The following is a 19,018-nucleotide window of genomic DNA, read 5'->3' on the forward strand; positions in this document are numbered from 1 at the left end:
GACTTCAACGCAGTATTGAACGCAGCGATTGATCGGCAGCCTCCTCGTGAAACTACTAGATCTAACCAAATGTTTAACGACTTCCTAGAAGCAATGGGACTGGTGGATATGTGGAGACTTAAACATCCCCATGACCGTCACTACACATTTCACTCGGGGGCCCACAATAGTCTCTCTAGAATAGATTACATGCTGACATTGGCGATCCCCCCCGGAAAAGATCACGGCCCTCGAGCTCCTCCCAAGAGGGATATCAGACCACTCCCCGGTGCACCTCACCTACACAGCACAACCCACCAGACGACAAAGAATATTCCCGATTTATCCCGGCTATCTTAAAAATAGATCTATTATGAAAGCACTGACGACCTCCACCACGCACTACTTTGATGAAAACCCCGACTCAGTAGATTCGCCCTCGGTTCTATGGGAAGCATTCAAGGTAGTACTTAGAGGACAGGCTATTTCTACCATTACCAGGCACAAAAAAGAGCAGCGGGCGACTGTTAAAGCACTGGAAACAGCAGTCCAAACCGCAGCATTGGCCCACGCCTCAGATAACACGGAAGACACAGCCCACACACTAACACTGGCGTCACAGGAATACAAGGCGTATGTGAAGGACATAACTAAGGCAAGACTGACTGACATATTGCATAGGGTCTACGAATTAGGTGACAAGACTGGGAGAATGCTCGCATGGATTGAACGGAAGGACAGGGCCAATAGATGGATTGCCACGTTAGAGGTCCCGTATGGTACACACACGACTGATCCCCCGCAAATAGTGGAAGAATTGGTCACATATTATGAGACCGTATACACTGCACGGGGGGGGGGGGGTTGGACGGAAGACGACAGCATGCAGTTCCTGCAAGACATACCCCTACCCGCGCTATCCCAGGAGGACGCACAAACACTTGAGGACGACTTAACAGGAGAAGAATTGGGAAAGGCACTAGCAGCACTACATACTGGGAAAGCGATGGGGCCGAACGGCCTACCCGTAGAACTTTATAAAACACTGTCACAACAGATAATCCCCTACATGCTTCCAATGTATAACGACTGCCTGTCAAGAGGCGAGCTCACGGCTGATCAAAGACTAGCCACCATTGTCGTAGTACACAAAACTGGTAAACCACCTGACCAAGCATCTTCCTATAGGCCGATCTCCCTAATGAATGTGGATGCTAAAGTCCTGGCGAAACTCCTGGCGCTACGACTACAGCCCCACCTTACAGACCTAATACACCCGGACCAATCGGGCGTTATGCCTGGTAGAAATACATCACTTAACCTACGGCGCATTAATGGAGTCCTACATCGTGTTCCCATGTTGTGGGAAGACGCGGCCATCCTTTCCCTTGATGCAACGATGGCCTTCGACCTGGTAGAATGGCCATTCCTGTTCGCAGTACTCAGAAAGATGGGCTTCGGCCCTAAATTTAGTAGTTGGGTTAAACTCATCTACACTGCGCCAATGGCACAGGTGGTAGCCAATGGCCATATATCCCGCACATTCACACTGGGGCGCGGAACGAGGCAGGGATGCCCTCTGTCCCCGCTTCTCATTGCACTTATACTTGAACCCCTAGCGGTGCAAGTACGAGTAGACTCTATAATCAGAGGGATCACGTGGGGGACGGGATGGGAAGATCGCATCTCCCTCTACGCGGACGATGTATTGGTTTATTTGATGTCACCTACCCCGTCCCCGACAGCTTTGATGGACCTACTTAAGGCCTACGGCGATGTGTCGGGATACACCATTAACTGGGCCAAATCGCTTCTCTATGTCCTACGGGGCCGTACACCGACGTTACCCCCAGACTGCACCCTACAAACGGTCACCAGGGGCTTCAAATACCTGGGAGTCTATGTCACACCACAGGAATCCCTATTCATAGAAGAAAACTTGATGAAACCTCTACAGAGGCTAAAATCCGATGTAATACATTGGCGCTCTTTACCGCTCACGCTACTGGGGAGGGCCGCACTATTTAAGATGCTATCACTCCCACGATTCCTTTATGCGTTGCAAAACACACCCTTTCCGGTCCCTCTCACCTATTTTAAGTCAATAGACGCAGAAATCTCGGCACTCTTATGGGATGGAAAACCGGCCCGTATAGCACACTCCAAATTAATCCGATCCTGGTATGACGGTGGGATTGCCCTACCCAGTGTTAAATTGTATTATTGGGCAGCACAACTAATAGCAGTAAATCAATGGCTACACGCTCCACAACTAGACCCAGCCTTCCGCCTTGACCGAACTGTCCTGCCACCTGACCAACTCATGAGGGCGCTATACACGAACAAACGACGCCACACTTTTACAGGCCCAACAGCCCACACGATCAAGATCTGGCACGCGGCACAGAGAGCCCTGGGATGGGAGGGAGTGCTCACACTCGCTACGCCACTTTGGGACAGGCGGCGTCTGGGTACCCTAGCGAACACAAAGGGTTTCCGGCAGTGGGACCTAATTGGTATTTCCAAAATCGGGGACCTATGGATAAGGGGTGAAGTTATCAAATTCCCAGCCCTGAAAGAAAAATACGGGATGGCAGACACCGAGCACTATCGCTATGCACAAATCAAACAAGCTTTACAGGGGGCCATTCCAACGGGCACACAGCTAGCTGAATCCTCCCCCCTGGAGGATAGACTCCTCACCGAATGCCTAGATAAAAAAGCGATCTCACTCACATATCGCAAACTTCTCAACAATCTGCCTGACTCCACGGCTGTCCTCCGAAGCAAATGGGAAATAGAACTAGGGGACATAGAGGATGAAGATTGGTTACATGCTCTAGCATCTGCTAGGGAAGCTTCCATACCAGTGCTAGTGCAATTGAAAATATTGCACAGAATATACTATTCCCGCACACTCTTACACCGGCTGGGCCGCATCCCGGAGCCCGTCTGCCTGCGAGGGTGCGGACTCCAGGGCACATTCTTTCACACAATATGGGACTGTCCCAGGATACAATCGTATTGGGTCTGAGTTCTCTCCGAAATATCAGAGGCAAGTGGTGTTGAATTGCTAAGAGAACCTAGATGTTGTTTACTAAATATCTGGTCGCCCACTGACATGAATCGGGGATTGCAGACATGGGCAACATTGGGTCTAGCCCTTGCAAAAAGGAACATTGCCAGGAACTGGGGCTCAGGTCTGGCACCCTCATGCACACAGTGGGGGAAAGACATGGACGCAGCTATGTTGGCAGAAAAAGCGATGTATGTTCATCGGGGCTGCCCCAAAAAATGGACCAGGAAATGGAACGAATACAGGGGACAACTGTGCGACCTACCACAAGAACTGTCTGACCTTGAAAATAGTCCATGAAGGAGAGAACGTGAAACGCTAATGCTACTATGACCATGTGGTTAGTTGGCTGGGGGGAGGGATGGAAACTCTTTGTAACTCATGCTCTCGAGACGATGGGGGGGAACAAGTGACAACTATACGAGGGTACCAATCTACTCAGAGGGGTAAAACTTCAGGAGCGCCCACGGCTCGCTATGGTGGAGACAGCCTAGTTTTGAACAGAATGTGATGAACATTGCCTGATGTGTAAACCAGAAATATATATTACGACGAAATATGTACATGTATCCTAGAATTGAACCTAAATGCCAAGTATTGTGTGTAACATGTTAAAAAGCCAATAAAATAAAATAAAAAATAAAAAAAGACATTCAACATTTCTGGGTACAACCACCGCAAAAATTGCTTGTCAAATCAAAAATTACCAGGCTTGTGGATAACACAGTAAAAAAGGGGTGAAATAGTTACTTGTTTGTAGCACAGTGTTCTAATTTGAATCATGATCTCCCATCAATTTCGAGTCTGAAGTAACTAGGAGCGCGCAAGTCGTGGTAACGACTTGAGTCGTAAAACCCTTGTTGTAATGGCACTGCGGTGTAAAACCAGCGTTGTAATGGATGTTCCCCAACTAGGAATGAGCAGTATTAAAAAAATGTACACATTGTACAGTAGTGTCTTTCTTAGCACTGTCAACCCACTGTAAATGTGTAAACTTGAGTCAATGGAATTAATGTGCCTTAGACATCACTACTCCTAGAAGACAACACAGTTTAGATCTCTGGTTCCCGGTGAAAACAGACAGCAAAAATATTTAGCAAGAACAGACATTGCTTTACATAATGCCCAACAAATAATTCAACTATTTCCAATCAAATACACTTCTTGAATATTTCAGGTCTCTGTACACTTTTTCTAACTCCAGCTCTACCAATTTTGGAGGCAAATGCATTACTGAACGATTAAGTGTGGGTCACATATTTATTGCAAAATGTTTATGAACTTTTGACAGAATGTGTGAGATAGTCCTTCTTAGAGTTTCAGTTCTGTAATGCTGTTTTCATCAACTGGTTTTATCAGACGAATTTCAGATAAGATTAGTTCCTGTCTCTTTTTTTATCCACCAGGTTTCTGCCACTTCACAATCAGAGACAGTGAAGATCTTCCCTGAGTTGGTGAGTGATTTCTGACATGTGGGATAATTTCTACTAAGATCTTTAACATTTTCTTGGGATTATAGCACAATCCTCTAGCAAGGAGAAAAACACATTTTGGAAAACAAACAAAACAACAACAAAAAAGTTTTTTGCATAGAGCAAACGTAGCCACTGGAGCAGTGAAGTGTTTCCACAAAAACTGGAATAGTGCCTTCAGTAAGCTAAAAAGGAAACCAGGAAGAGGAGATCTAGAGAGAAGAGTGAAACATTAAGGTACATTCTCAACAGGACTGCAGATTACCTGCATACATGGTGCCAAAAGACAGCACGACTTGTCAAACCTTTCCAACAGAAACTTGCAGTGCTAAAGGAGAAGCTGAGTCCTTACCTTAGAATTTTTTCACAGACTTCAGACTAGATCTGGTAATTTTTTATCAGTTTCCTTGTGCACGGTAAGTGGAGTCGTTAAGCTGTGCGTCGGATGTGACGTGCACAGTCCCTATATAGGCGCCATCCCAGCATGCTGACATCAGTTACTTTTCAAGACTTTCCATGTTAAAAGCACGGAGCTACAAAGAATGCTGATGGCACTGGTGTGCAGTGCCAAGCGCCTCAAAAGGCTAACCCTCTACAAAAATCAGTTTGCAGAGCGGGGAGGCCTGGTAAGGAATCTGCAGCTAGATAGAATCTCTACCAGATAAGGCGTTGCCAAAGGTAAGTAACTTGTTCATCTTATAGAAACTTTTATCAGCAGATTCCTTACCTTAGAATAGATACACAAGCAATAACCAATTAGACCAAGCAGTCATGCAAGACAAAAATGGTAATCTGCCCATCACGCCGGATGTTCCAATAGTAATGTTTGGTGAACGTGTGTAGTGAAGGCAATTTTGGTGCTTGACAGATGTCCAGGACAGGGACTCCGTGAGGTAACGCAGTGGTTACAGCCTTTGCTCTGGTGGACTGAGCGCGTAAGCCCTAGGGGGCTGCTTTTTTGGTCCATGTGTAGCAGATTTTAATGCACAGCACTAGCCATCATGAGATGGTTAGTCTCTGCAAGCTTCTCCCTTCTTCACCCCAACATACACAAAGAACCGCTGATAGTCCACCCAGAACTCTTTGGTACGATCAAGGTAGAATGACAACCTTCTTTTTGGGTACAGGCAGTGGAGTATCCTTTTCATTAGACGGATGAGGCGGAACAAAGATGGCAGGCAAGGCTAAGCGAAAAGGTGTCAGAACATTCGGAAGGAAGCAAGCATGCGTTTTGAGAACCAGTTAGTCTGGAAAGAAAGTTGTGTAAGGAGGGTTCACAGAGAGTGCTAGCAGTTCCCTGACCCTCCTGGCCACCAGAAAAGCTGTTTTGATGGTGAGCTGGCAAATAGGGCAATTGTTCAAGTGGCTTAAAGGGAGCACATCTGAGAAATTTTAAGACCAATGGCTAACAAAACATTTAACTGTGCCAGAGTAGAGCCCCGCTGGCCAGAGAAAGAACAAAACAACTTGTGAGTGGGGTGCACAAGAGGGTCAGTATTACTGGATGCACACCATGTCACAAACTTGTCTCAACGGCAATAATGTCTTGGGTGGAGGGGCGCCTGGCAGCCAGGATAACATCACAGAATTCAAGGAGAAATTAGAAAGCTGTCAACTGTTGCCACTCATTTTCCATGCATGAAGGCAGAGGGTAAGCAGGTTAGGGTGGAGACACTGCCCTGTTGCGGCGACAGACAATCCTCCCAAAGGTGCAGTCTGATTAGAGGACCACTGCTCAGACTCAGTAGTTCAGGATAACATACTCTCCGTCCCAAATTCCAGGCCACAAGAATGACTTCGGCCCGGGCATTCCTGATCTTTTTTAACAGAAGTGGTATTCAAGGAAACGCGTACAGGAAGCCTGAAATCCACTCAAGACGAAAAGATACTCTGAGCGAGAGCCACCTTGGAAACTCCAACGAACAGAACTGCTGACATTGCCCTTCTAGGCAGCGGCAAACAGATCTAACCCAGGCTCTCTCCAATCTTGAAAAGAGACCTTGCACCACTTCCGGGTAGAGACGCCATTCATGATACGCTAGGCATTATGGCTGAGTTCAGAGAACTCAACAGGTGCTGAACCACCAGGTAAATGCTTTGTCATTCCAACAATGTCCGGAGACACGGGCTTCTTAGCAAAGGGTCCATGACCCCATCCCACCCGGTTTGTTGCAGTACCACATGATGGTGGTGTTGTCCATGAAGACCTGATTGTCCTAAGCTTTAACAAGTTGATATGGTCCTCAGACTCCGCCGGAAACCAGAAACCTCTAAACTCCACCTCTCCCAATCGGCCGCACCAGCCCAGGAGTAACGCATCGGTCACTACAGTAAGCTCTGCTTAGGGAAGGGAGAGGGGTCTGCCGCTGACCCAATTGTGGTTCGTCAGCCACCACTGCCGGTCTTTTGAGGTTCCCTCCAAGATCTGAACCAGGTCAGAGAGATTGCACTGATACTGTGCCCACTGGAACTTCAGGTCCCACTGCAGAGCCTGCATATGCCAACGGGCATGTGTCACTAACAGTATGCAGGATGCCATGCGGCTCAACAGCCTCTGAATCAGTCTCACCAAAATCCAGGATAGAGGTTGAAACATTGAAATAATAACCTTACTATACTGGAATCGCCATTCTGGAGGAAAGGCCTGAAACTTCAGAACAGCTCAGATGAAAGAGAGCCTCTGACAGGGAGTCAGGTGTGACTTCAGCACATTTATTGCTAACCCCAGCGAGTGGAGGAGGTCAGCCATAGTCTCGAGGTGAGACACTACTGCCAGGGGTGAGACTGTCTTTCAACAGCAATCATCGAGGTAGGGGAATACTGGTGCTGCAATCACAGCAATCACCTTGGTGAGCACCCAAGGGACGCTGGTAAGGCCAAAGGGGAGAAGAGCAAACTGAAAGTGCTCTTGCCCACTGTGAACTGCAGGTAACGTCTGTGGGCCGGCAGACGGGGATGTGGCAATATGCTTTCTGCCAGTCCAATACTACCATCCAGTCTCTGGGATCCAGGGCAGACAGGACCTGAGCTAAGACGAGCATCTTGAACTTCTCCTGATTCAGGAAAATATTGAGAAGCCGCAGGTCTAGAATACAACAGATGCTTTGTCCTTTTTGGGTAACAGAAAGTATCGGGAATAACAATCCCATCCAACTTCTCACTCACTCCTGAGGCAAAATAGCCGGGAGCCTTGTTTGTTTACTGAATTTTAAAAACTGTCACAATTACCTGTATTTTTAAAGCACGCCGCTCTTGGCAGTCAGGAAAACCTTTGGGAGACCAAGCGCTGCACAGCTGACTGATCGCTGTCGCTGCACTTCGCTTTCCCTGACCACTCCCGCCGCCATCGACCGCGAGGCGACAGGCCACGCCCACTCAAGGCCACGCCCCCCTCCTCGCACTTAAAAGCGCTGAAGCACAAGCGCTAGAGGCAGAACCCACTCACTCGTGAGGCAAAATAGCCGGGAGCCTTGTTTGTTTACTGAATTTTAAAAACTGTCACAATTACCTGTATTTTTAAAGCACGCCGCTCTTGGCAGTCAGGAAAACCTTTGGGAGACCAAGCGCTGCACAGCTGACTGATCGCTGTCGCTGCACTTCGCTTTCCCTGACCACTCCCGCCGCCATCGACCGCGAGGAGACAGGCCACGCCCACTCAAGGCCACGCCCCCTAATCCTCGATCCCCTTGATAAACATGTGCTTACACCGGACGCGCAGCGGGGCGCGCCGTCAGCGCGCCGAAGGCGCGCCAAAGGCAAGCCCGTCTGGGCCCGTCCGGGCCCAGACGGCCTCAGGCCTAGATACTCTGCCCAACTCACAGGAACGTATCACTTACACCCGAGAAACGCTGCTCGCCCGGAACCCTAAAAAACATCCTCAGTGCAAATACATCCTCAAGGAAGACACTCCCTTTGTAGGTTGTAGCCTCTGTAACAAACCCGAGGTAACGGAAGGTCACCAAGGACTACGCCTTGGCCTTCTGAACTGCAGGTCCCTAGTAAAACACGCCCATGAAACTAACATTCTCGTCCAGAATTTGATGCTAGACATCTTGTTTCTGACTGAAACATGGCTGACCCCGCACAGTGACTCTGACATGGTTAATGCAACACCCCCCGGTTACCAAATCCGCAGCCTAAATAGACCGATCGGGAGAGGTGGTGGCCTAGCCATAATCCACAAAAACCATCTTAAGTGTAAAATGGAATGTGGAACCATCAAAGACTGTGAAAACTGCAATTTCACTATTCAGATCTCTCCATCAATCTCTCTCTCAGGAGTTTTAGTGTACCGTCCGCCTGGCGCACTGGGAGAATTCACCAGTACCCTGATGGAGCACATCGCACTAAAAACTATTACAGTCTCTAACTTCCTCCTCCTAGGGGACTTTAACCTGCACTTTCTGGACCCCGCGGACAATGCAGCTGTTAATTTACTTGCTGATCTCACTACAGCCGACCTCCATCTTCAAAACGCTAAAGCCACCCATGAGAAAGGCCAACTCTTGGATCCAATTTTCACCAACATTAAGAACCTGAATACCCAGGATCCAACCCCTTTGCCTTGGACAGACCATATGCTGATCCCTATGCACTGGTCACTCAAAACCACCACTGCTCCTAAACAAAAAACTAGGATACGTACCAGACGGTGGTATAAACTAGTACCAGAGGAATGGGAAGCGAAATTACGTGAAACCACTGGCCCGCTGTCCACGGACCCTAACTCCGCTAACAGAGAATTCAATGATTGGCTAGCCCATCCCCTAGACAGTCTTGTTCCTCTTACCAGCACGTTAAAACACGTTAAAAGAATTAATCCCGCCCCCTGGTACACACCCGCCCTCAATGCCCTTAAGAAGGAGTGCAAAAAGTCAGAACGCTCTTGGAGAAAAAACAAGTTGACATCAGACAAAAACGCGTATCAGTCCTCCATGAAAGCATACAAACGAGCCCTCCACGTTGCAAAAAGTGCCTTTTACGAGGAAAAAATAAAAAGTTCCTCTTGTTCAGCTAAGGAGACCTTCTCCATCCTTAAAGAGCTCCTCCAAGTCCCTGATCCCCCACAGAAACCCATGGACCCCAAGGCAGCGGAGGAAAAATGCGTCAATCTGGCCACCTTCTTTGACGAAAAAATAAAAAAAATCATCACCTCCCTCCCTGCCTCTAATCCTGACATTATAATGAGAGCCAAGGAGTCGTCATACCCAGTCAACAAGCCACATCTAGCGGCGCTCGGCCCAGTTACAGAAGAGGAAGTGATGGCCACACTCATTTCAACTAAGAGCGGAGCCCCCAGTGACCCAGTTCCCATACGGTTCGTCAAAACCATCCCTCAGACCATAGTCCCTCAATTGACGGCCCTCATCAACATATCGCTGGCACTAGGAGAAGTCCCTTCAAACTGGAAGGAGGCCGTCGTTAAAGGGCTTCTCAAAAAACCATCGCTAGATCCTGCAGACCTATCCAACTACAGACCTATCTCACTTCTCCCCTGGATAGGCAAGGTCGCGGAAAAATTAGCAAATAAAAAACTGTCACATTTCCTGGAGTCAAACCATCTCCTCAATGACTCACAGACGGGCTTTAGACCAGGTCAGGGTACGGACACCGCCCTCTTAGCAGCAGTAGAAAAGACCAGGGAAATTATCGATACTGGAGGATCAGTGGCAGTGGTCCTCCTGGACCTGAGTGCGGCCTTTGACACGGTCAGTCACCAGGTCTTAATCCATCGTCTCGATAACATCGGGGTGAAAGACAGGGCGCTAAAATGGCTCTCGTCCTTTCTCTCCCGACGCTCCTTCCAAGTATGGGAAGGTGAAAGCCTCTCCCCCTCCATTCCCCTCCAGTGTGGTGTGCCACAGGGCTCATCCCTGAGCCCCACGCTGTTCAACGTGTATATGGCCCCACTGGAGGAACTGGTGTCCCCATTTGGAATCTCCATAGTTAGCTACGCCGACGACACACAGCTGGTGGTAACGCTCTCCCACTCCAAGCTAGAGCCCTCCAACCTCCACGACTGCCTAGCTAGTGTACATCAGTGGATGAGTGACTCTGCCTTGAAATTAAACGGCTCCAAAACAGAGATCCTGCTCCTAGGGCATAACGCCACGAACCTCCCCCCTAACATCTGGCCCGCCTGCATGGGTGAACCCCCCACCCCCAAGACTGAGGTCAAAAGTCTCGGAGTATGGCTGGAGACTGATCTCACCTTCAGGACACAGGCAAGAAAGACTGCCGGCATTTGTTACGGACTACTGAGATCCTGCAGGAAGGTACTTCCTCTACTGCCCTTCCAATCGCGTCTCCTGCTGATCCAAGGCCTAATCTTATCTAGGCTGGATTACAGCAACGCCATTTACCTAGGATCTCCAGAATCCACCCTCCAAACGCTTCAAAAAGCCCAGAATGCCGCAGCCCGACTCCTAACAAACACCCCGGCAAGAACATCTGCCAAACCCGCACTGAGGACGCTGCATTGGCTCCCTATTAGGGAAAGAGTAACTTTCAAGGCCCTCTGTCTGGCCCACAAGGTACTGCACAATGCTGGCCCCCCTATTCTAGGTAAGTGGATTACACCTTACAGACCAACGAGAGCGCTCCGTTCTGAACATGGGAACTTCATCACGATACCCAAGGTGAAGAAGGCCCGGATCGGTGGCCGTCGTTTTTCGGTCAACACGGGAAAAAAATGGAACACACTCCCCCTGAGCCTCAGAACAGAACCAAATCTCCTTCGGTTCAGGAAGTCCCTCAAAACCCTACTCTTCCCCTGAACCATCTTTCACCCCCGACTATCTCCCCTTGGTGAGTAAGAGGTTCAGCGCTGGGATACCTTCCGGGTGACTACGCGCTTTAGAAATCCTTTAAATAAATAAATAAAATAAATAAACTTCTGATGCAGGCACGCTCTCGACTGCCCCTTTGTCCAAAACGTCCAACACTTCCTGGTGGAGCAAAGCGAGATGGGCCTTTGTCAGCTGGACTGGCATTGGGTGGCGTTTCCAGAAAGATGGTCCTCCGTCAGCCGGATTGGAATTGGGTGGGGTTTCCAGAAAGGTGATGGAGGGCCTCTCTGGATAATTTGTACAACTCACTTGTCTGATGTTATGGACTGCAAGTGGGGCAGGTGATGGAGAATCCTGCCCCCATTAGGCGCCCGAGCTAGTATAAGGGCGAACTACGTGGTTTGTGGGAACCAAAACCACTGCCACAAAAACGCGGGGAAGACGGACCTTGGTGGCTGGGCGGTGACGGACATGGTTGTTAACCACTACCATAGCCACAAAAGGTAGACTGAGGTTGGCGGACGGCTATGGAGAGGCCCAAAGACCTGGCCTTAGCTCTGCAGTCTTGAAAGTTCTCCAGCTATCAGTATATCTTTTCGCCAAAAAGGTGAAAGCCATCAAAGAACATGTCCATGAGAGAAGATTACACATCTCCTGAAAAGCCAGAGGTTCTCGCCCAGGCATGGCGTGAAAGGGCCACCGGCGATGTAATCTCTCTGCCCTGCGAGTCGGTTGTGTGTAGCCCACATCTGATGGTAACTTTCCACATCTCACTAGTCTGATAGGGCTAAGCCTCCTCCTAGGCCAAAGCCAGCACTTGCACAATAAAATCCTGTGTGTGTGTATCGTCTCAAAAGTCATTCGGTGTTCATAGACCACAGTGCTAGGCTGGCGAAAGAGAACATCCTCTTGCCAAAGGTATCAAGACTTTTGGATTCCCTATCCGGTGGAGAGGTAGGGAATGCGCTGGGGTAGATCCTGGAGATGGAGGCTTGGGCCACCATGCTCTCTGGGGTAGGGTTCAGGGTTGGGAACTGAGGTCCCCAGGAGTTTGGGTATGCACAAGAACCCCTGTGCAGGGCTTGGACCAAGCCACAAGCATGACATCAGTGAGGTCATCGCTGAATGGAAGGAGATGTTCGAAAGGGGTAGCTCCCGGTTGGAATACCTCCGTCAAGTCGTTCTTCTTGCCAGTCACCAAGGGCAGCCGAAGGTCCAGGACCTCAGACAGCCTCCCCACCAATACTGCATAGGAAACTCCCTCTTCGGTGGCCACGTTAGGAGGACAGACCAAGCCAGTGTCCGGTGAGGTGTCTAACCTACTAGCATATGCCAGTTCCTCATACCAGTTGTCCTCTGGTTCATCTAGGGGATGATGGAATGAATAAGGGTCCTCAGAACCCTCCTAAATATCTACCTCTCCAGGCCTATTAAAGGTAACACCCTGACTATGACCAGGAGTGCATAATGCCGGCCGAAGTCAACGTCGAGCGATGTCGTTCCGGCTCTGAATTGGAGTCGGGAATTGACGATGGGGTTGGCGCAGCCCCAGGCATCATCGGTACCGGGAACTATCGCTATGGAGCAGGCTCTGAGGAAGGTTGTGGTTTCACGGGTGGAGTCGAGCCGGATCCAACACTGGATCAGAAGCGAGCCTGCCAGTGGAATCCAGTAGGGGTCCCCCAAACTCGTGGGGCCCAAAGGCGCTCCATAGGAGTCGGCCCATCCAAATATGTTGTGCATGGAGTCAAAAAACTCTTCGAGTTGGGTGGGGGTAGCTCTGGGAAAATCTCAGAGGTGCAGAGTGGTCCCAGGCACAGGCTCCGCAGAAGAGCGAGGCCTCAAGCGGTGTTAGTGTTCCTTCGCCTCGTCCGGTGACATGGACCAATGCAGAGAAGTCGAAGAACGCTCTGACTTGCGCATGTGGGACTTACCCGGTGATTTGGACTGCGACGGCGATCGTCGGGATTAGAACTGCATGTGATCGGGGGCCTTCTGTGCAACCGAGATGGAGTGCGTCGCGGGGTCATCCAACGTCGGGCTCCAAGGAGCTTCAGGGACGAATCTTTCAACACCTTTGGGTTCATGGCACAGCAGACCTTGGAGTCCTGGCCTGTTCTAAGTCCCACAAAACACATACATCTGCCTGTGACAGACACCCCAGGGTTTAAAACTCATTTCTTTCTTTGGGGACAGCCCTCAGCACACCAGGAGAAAAAAAACTTTGACAAAACGTTGAAAAAAAACTTGCGGTTAGCTCTTCCAGATCTGCACTGACTGGAGCAGAAAGGAAAGAAATGATGTCAGCGCGCAGGGGTGGCGTCTATATAAGCACTGTGCACGTCATATCCGGTGTGGAGCCAAACGACCCCACCTACCGGCATGCAGGCGTACTGCTTGATAAATTCTGGATCCAGTCTGATGTCTGCGGAATGTTCTAAAGTAAGTAATCTGCGGCTAGGAGTCTATCAGGTGTGTACATTTACTGATAAGTGTGTCATACAAGTAATTTGGCTTGAGGTATGAATAACTATCTAGTTTTCTATAAAGGAGACAAAGAAATATAACAAAATTGATACTTACAAGCATGGTAGTGTCAACAGGAGAGGCAGAAAGCAGCATTTCACCACCAGGGGACCAAGCCAAACTTGTGACAGGACTGTGACCTGGGTGAGAGAGCACCTGGGTGCAGCCAGAGGATGGTCTGAATATTGAAACAGGAGAAAGATAATATAGGTGAGGAGCACAAGGTGAGACGGGAAGGCGGGGAGAGAAAGAGATTGGGGACAGTAAGGAATGAGTAATCCCATAGGTGATATTCTATAAAAAAACGATAAGAATAGAAGAAAGGTGAAATATCAGGAAAATAGGCTGTGAGGTAAAAAAGGGCAAGTTAACAAAGAAACATCATTAAAGGTTAGAGACAAAAGATATGTTGAAAGAATTTGGAAACGGTTTGAAACATGGAAAAGGGTAGAAGAGAGAACACAAAGGGAGAAGAGCAGATGAAAGGAAATGGAAGTGGGGAAAGCCAAGTGGATTGAGAGGGGCACCAACACTACGAAAGGTAGAAAAAAAAAGAGGAAAAATGAACCATTATACGAAAAAGTAGTATTAGAGGTAGGAAAAGAGAAAGGAGAAGATGGATATTTGGAGAAGGAAGAGTAGTACAAAAAGAAACTGGTAAGAAGCTTACACAGGAACAGTAAAACAGTAACAGTAAAAATGAGATGGCATGAAAGTCAGTGAGGAATGTCATGGTCCGAAAAGGCAAGTGGGCCTATGGAAGAAATTAGGAAGGGAAAGCATGACATCATAAATGAGGAAGAAGAGGAATGCTCATTGACTAGGCACTTCAGTACTTTTTATTTGTCAAACCAAGATAATGCACAAATCCTCTGTGCTAAAGAAAAAGAACATTGGTATTATACCTACCCATTAGCATGGTAACTTATCTTGATCTTAAAGAAACCTAGACCTTTTCTTTTATAACAATAAAGTAATCCTTAGGGAAAGTCTTTGTTTATGTAAATTGATGCTTCCTGCTACCTTGAAAGTCAGAGGGTGGGAAAGGGGTAGTACATTTGGACAGTTGCAAAAAACAGGTCCATGTCTAAGTGGTATTAAAGATGCCGTTCATGACTGTAGTTTAGGTTGATATGACAGACCATGAGATTTTTCTTATTGTCAGTGTCTACCTTTATTTCAGAATTCTAGATCTAACGTTTTGGAAAGTAAGGTACAGGAGAATTGTTTTCATACACTCAAATTTGGTGCAACTTGGTCAAAGAATTTTGAAGGACAAAGTTAAAAGAGGTTATTATAAAGGGTCTTCTTAAGTAAATCATTGCATACAACTTACTAAAGAAAACAGAAACTGATAAAATAAAAGTACACCTAAGTATAGGGACTCTTGGTTCTTTCATTGGTTTGCATATTATTTAGTCATTATTCCGATTTACATTATGTCTTGGTAGCATACCCAGCAAAAAAGAAAACAAATGTAATCTGTAGTCAATGAATGACTGAATTATCTGTACCCTCCTCTTCTGTAGCTTAGAACAGATCAAGGATATCTCTTCTGTCAAATCCTGCAATAATATTTGTTTTCTTTTCCATTTTCTAAGTGGACAATTTAGGGATGTAGGAGTCAGAGCCCTCAAAGGAGCTCTGTGCAGGGTAGATATTTGATCCCCTTCACCCCAAATTGGCTTTCCATACTTTCATTTAAAACAACGTATATGCCTCATTTAGTCGTTTCCCTAGAGAGTGCTAATTATGTGGTGTGAGCCATAGGATAGTAACCAGTCACTCTAAAGCTTTGCCTCTTTTTGATACATGCCTTCAGGAGACAAGGAATAAACATACAAATTCTGCCTAAACTCATTCTGGGAGATTCTCCTCATGCTGCATTCTGAGATGTTAAGGGCTGTCATCTTGACAGGAAAATAACAATCTGCTTTCACTAGGGAGCTCACATAATTAAGTTGCAAGAGTTATCCCATGGTTTTCCCATGGATAAGTCCAATGTTTGCTAGGTTATAAGAGAGGATACACATTAAAAAACCATATAATGGTGCTAACTTTGGCTTGGAATACACCAGGGATTTACTATTTCACTCTGTATTTTTTGGCATACTTTACAAAGCAACCTCCTGAATTCTTTGTCTTCTTACACCTGATGCACAAGTTACTTACCTTTGGTAACGATATATCTGTAAGAAACAGTAGTTAGTGTTAGATTCCTTACTTTAGAATATCCCCAGGCGTCAGACTGGATCCGGAAAGTTTTGCGTAGCAGTACCCCTGAAGCGTCGGTAGGCCTCTGCGGCTCCGCGTCCTTCGTCGGTGTCGTGATCGCCGGGATGACGTCGGAGTATTTAGACGCCGCCCTCGCGCGCTGACATCAGTTCTTTTACATAGCTTTCAGCGCCAATAACGCAGAGCCATGCCAGAGACCGACACTGGTGCCATAAAAACTAGGGCCCTCAAAGGGAAAATACCTCAACCCTAGATATCGGTTCGCAGAACGGGGAGGATGGGTGGGGCGGTAAGGAATCTAACACTAACTACTGTTTCTTACAGATATATCATTACCGAAGGTAAGTAACTTGTGCATCTGAAAGAAACAGGTTAGTGTTAGATTCCTTACCTTAGAATAGATACCCCAGCAATACCAACCCCGGTGGTGGGTCTGCGAACCAAGATCACACCAGAAAGTCCTGGAGAACAGAACAGCCGAAAAAGCCATCTCTCCGGACTTCGCTGTCCAGACAGTAGGGTCTAGCAAAAGTGTGCAGCGAGGCCCACGTAGCTGCCTGACAGATGTCCTGCAAGGGGACTCCCCGACCCAGGGCAGTAGTAGCCGCCGTGGCCCAAGTGGAATGGGCCCTCAGCCCAACAGGGGGCTCCTTTCTAGCCAAGGAGTAACAGACCTTGATGCACAACACGACCCACCGAGAGATGGTTCGTTTGTGCACCGCCCGTCCCTTCTTCGCGCCCACGTAATCAACAAAGAGCTGGTCGTCCACCCGGAACTGGCGTGTGCGATCAAGGTAGAAGGAGAGCGCACGTTTTGGGTCCAGACGGTGGAGCCTCTCTTCCTCCTTCGGAGGATGCGGAGGCGGAAAGAAGGTGGGTAAGGTGATGGACTGCCTGATGTGAAAGACCGTAACCACCTTGGGCAGGAAAGAAGGACAAGTTTTTAAAACAACTTTGTCCGGATGGACAGAAAGGAAAGGAGGCTTAGAAGATAGAGCCTGGAGCTCACTCACTCTCCTGGCAGAGGTGATGGCAACCAGGAATGCAGTCTTAAGAGTCAGAAGACGAAGAGGGCAATTGTGAAGTGGCTCGAAAGGAGCGCACATCAGATAGGTTAGAACAAGGTTCAAGTCCAACTGAGGCATCACGAAAGAACCGGAGGAAACATGTGTGTGATGCCTTCCAAGAATCTATTTACAATAGGGGACTTGAAAAGAGAAGGCTGATCAGGAAGCCTCAAGAAGGCTGAAATGGCAGAGAGGTAGCTCTTAAGAGTGCCCAGAGTAGAGCCCTGCTGGGCAAGAGAAAGGAGGAAGAGGATAACCTCAGAAAGGGGGGCAGAGAGTGGATCCACAGCCTTTGCTGTGCACCATGCCACGAATTTGTTCCACCTGCAAGCGTATACCGATTTCGTAGAGGGATGCCTGGCTGCCAGAATCACATTACAGACTTCAGGAGGCAAGTCAAATGGCCTCAACTGCTGCCGCTCAATCTCCACGCATGGAGGAGGAGGCTGGACAGGTTCGGTGGAGGACCGTCCCCTGCTGCTGCGACAGAAGGTCCTCCTGAAGAGGCAGACGAATCGGGCAATCGACTGACATGCTGAGTAGCTCGGGATACTAGTATCTTCGTGCCCAGTCCGGAGCCACAAGGATGACTTGGGCCCGGTCGCGCTTGATCTTCTTCAGCACTCTGGGCAGAAGTGGTATCGGCGGAAAGGCATACAACAGACCGCAGCTCCACTCGCGATGAAAAGTGTCTCCGAGCGAGTGCCGTCTTGGAAATTCCAACATGCAGAACTGATGACATTGCGCGTTCTCTTCGGTGGCGAATAGATCTAACCAAGGCTTTCCCCACTGCTGAAAGAGGCCTTGCGCCACGTCCGAGTTCAGACGCCATTCGTGATCCATCATGCACCGGAGGCTGAGTTTGTCCGCCCTGACGTTCAGGGAACCGGTCAGGTGTTGAACCACCAGGGAAACGCCCTGGTGTTCCAGCCATTGCCAGAGGTGCAGAGGCTCCTGACAAAGGGCCACGACCCCACCCAGCCCTGTTTGTTGCAGTACCGCATGGTGGTGGTGTTGTCCGTGAACACCTGCACTACACTTCCCCGGACAGAGGGAAGGAATGCCTTCAGTGCAAGCCGGATCGCCCGCAGCTCCAAAAGGTTGATGTGGAGCCGGGACTCCGCCGAAGACCAGAGGCCTCTGATCCCCCGCTCTCCCATGTGCCGCCCCCCCATCCCAGGAGGGTTCGCATTCGTCACCACTACGTGCTCCGGTTGGGGTAGGAAGGGAGATCTGACCCAAGCGCGGTTCGTGAGCCACCACTGTAACTGTTTTGCAGTGCCCCCCGAGATCTGGACGTGGTCGAACAGGTTGCCATGATGCTGTGCCCACTGAAACTTCAGGTCCCACTGCAGAGCCCGCATCCGCCACCGGGCGTGATGCACCAGAAGGATACAGGAGGCCATCAGCCCCAGGAGCCGCAGCGTCAACCTGACCGAGACTCGGGATAAAGGCTGAAAGACCGGACTCATAGCCTGAATATCTCTAACCCGCTGTTTGGGGGGATAAACCCGAAACTGCGCGGAGTCCAGAACTGCTCCGATGAAAAGGAGCTTCTGAGAGGGGCACAGGTGTGACTTGTCATCGTGGTCGGCCCGAAGCAGTAAAGGCACCGACGGTCGGGGTCGGTAACCGACATCATGCGGTTACAGTCGTCACAGGGTTTGAACCCGGCATCCCTATCAGCAGCGGGAGTCGAGAAACGACTCGAGAAGATCCAAAAGAGATCTAAAAAGTTTAGTCAAAAAAGGACTAGGAGTACTGCTCTTCCAGGATCTGCGCTTGCTGGCGCGGAAAAAAGAAGAACTGACGTCAGCGCGCGAGGGCGACGTCTAAGTACTCCGACGACGTCATCCCGGCGAGCACGACGCCAAC

At 48.9% G+C, this 19,018-nt stretch overlaps 1 protein-coding gene across 1 annotated transcript in view; it reads right to left on the reverse strand.

Moving 5' to 3' along the window:
* AAAS (aladin WD repeat nucleoporin) overlaps positions 1-19,018 on the reverse strand; it is a 416,285-nt gene that overhangs the window by 252,899 nt on the left and 144,368 nt on the right. The window contains exon 9 of the mRNA XM_078687624.1: positions 13,899-14,019. Within this exon, the coding sequence (XP_078543750.1) occupies positions 13,899-14,019 (121 nt within the window). The remainder of the gene's footprint in view (positions 1-13,898; positions 14,020-19,018) is intronic.

The sequence above is a fragment of the Lissotriton helveticus genome, chromosome 1_1 (assembly GCF_964261635.1).
Source record: "Lissotriton helveticus chromosome 1_1, aLisHel1.1, whole genome shotgun sequence".
In the NCBI taxonomy this organism is placed as follows: Eukaryota; Metazoa; Chordata; class Amphibia; order Caudata; family Salamandridae; genus Lissotriton; species Lissotriton helveticus.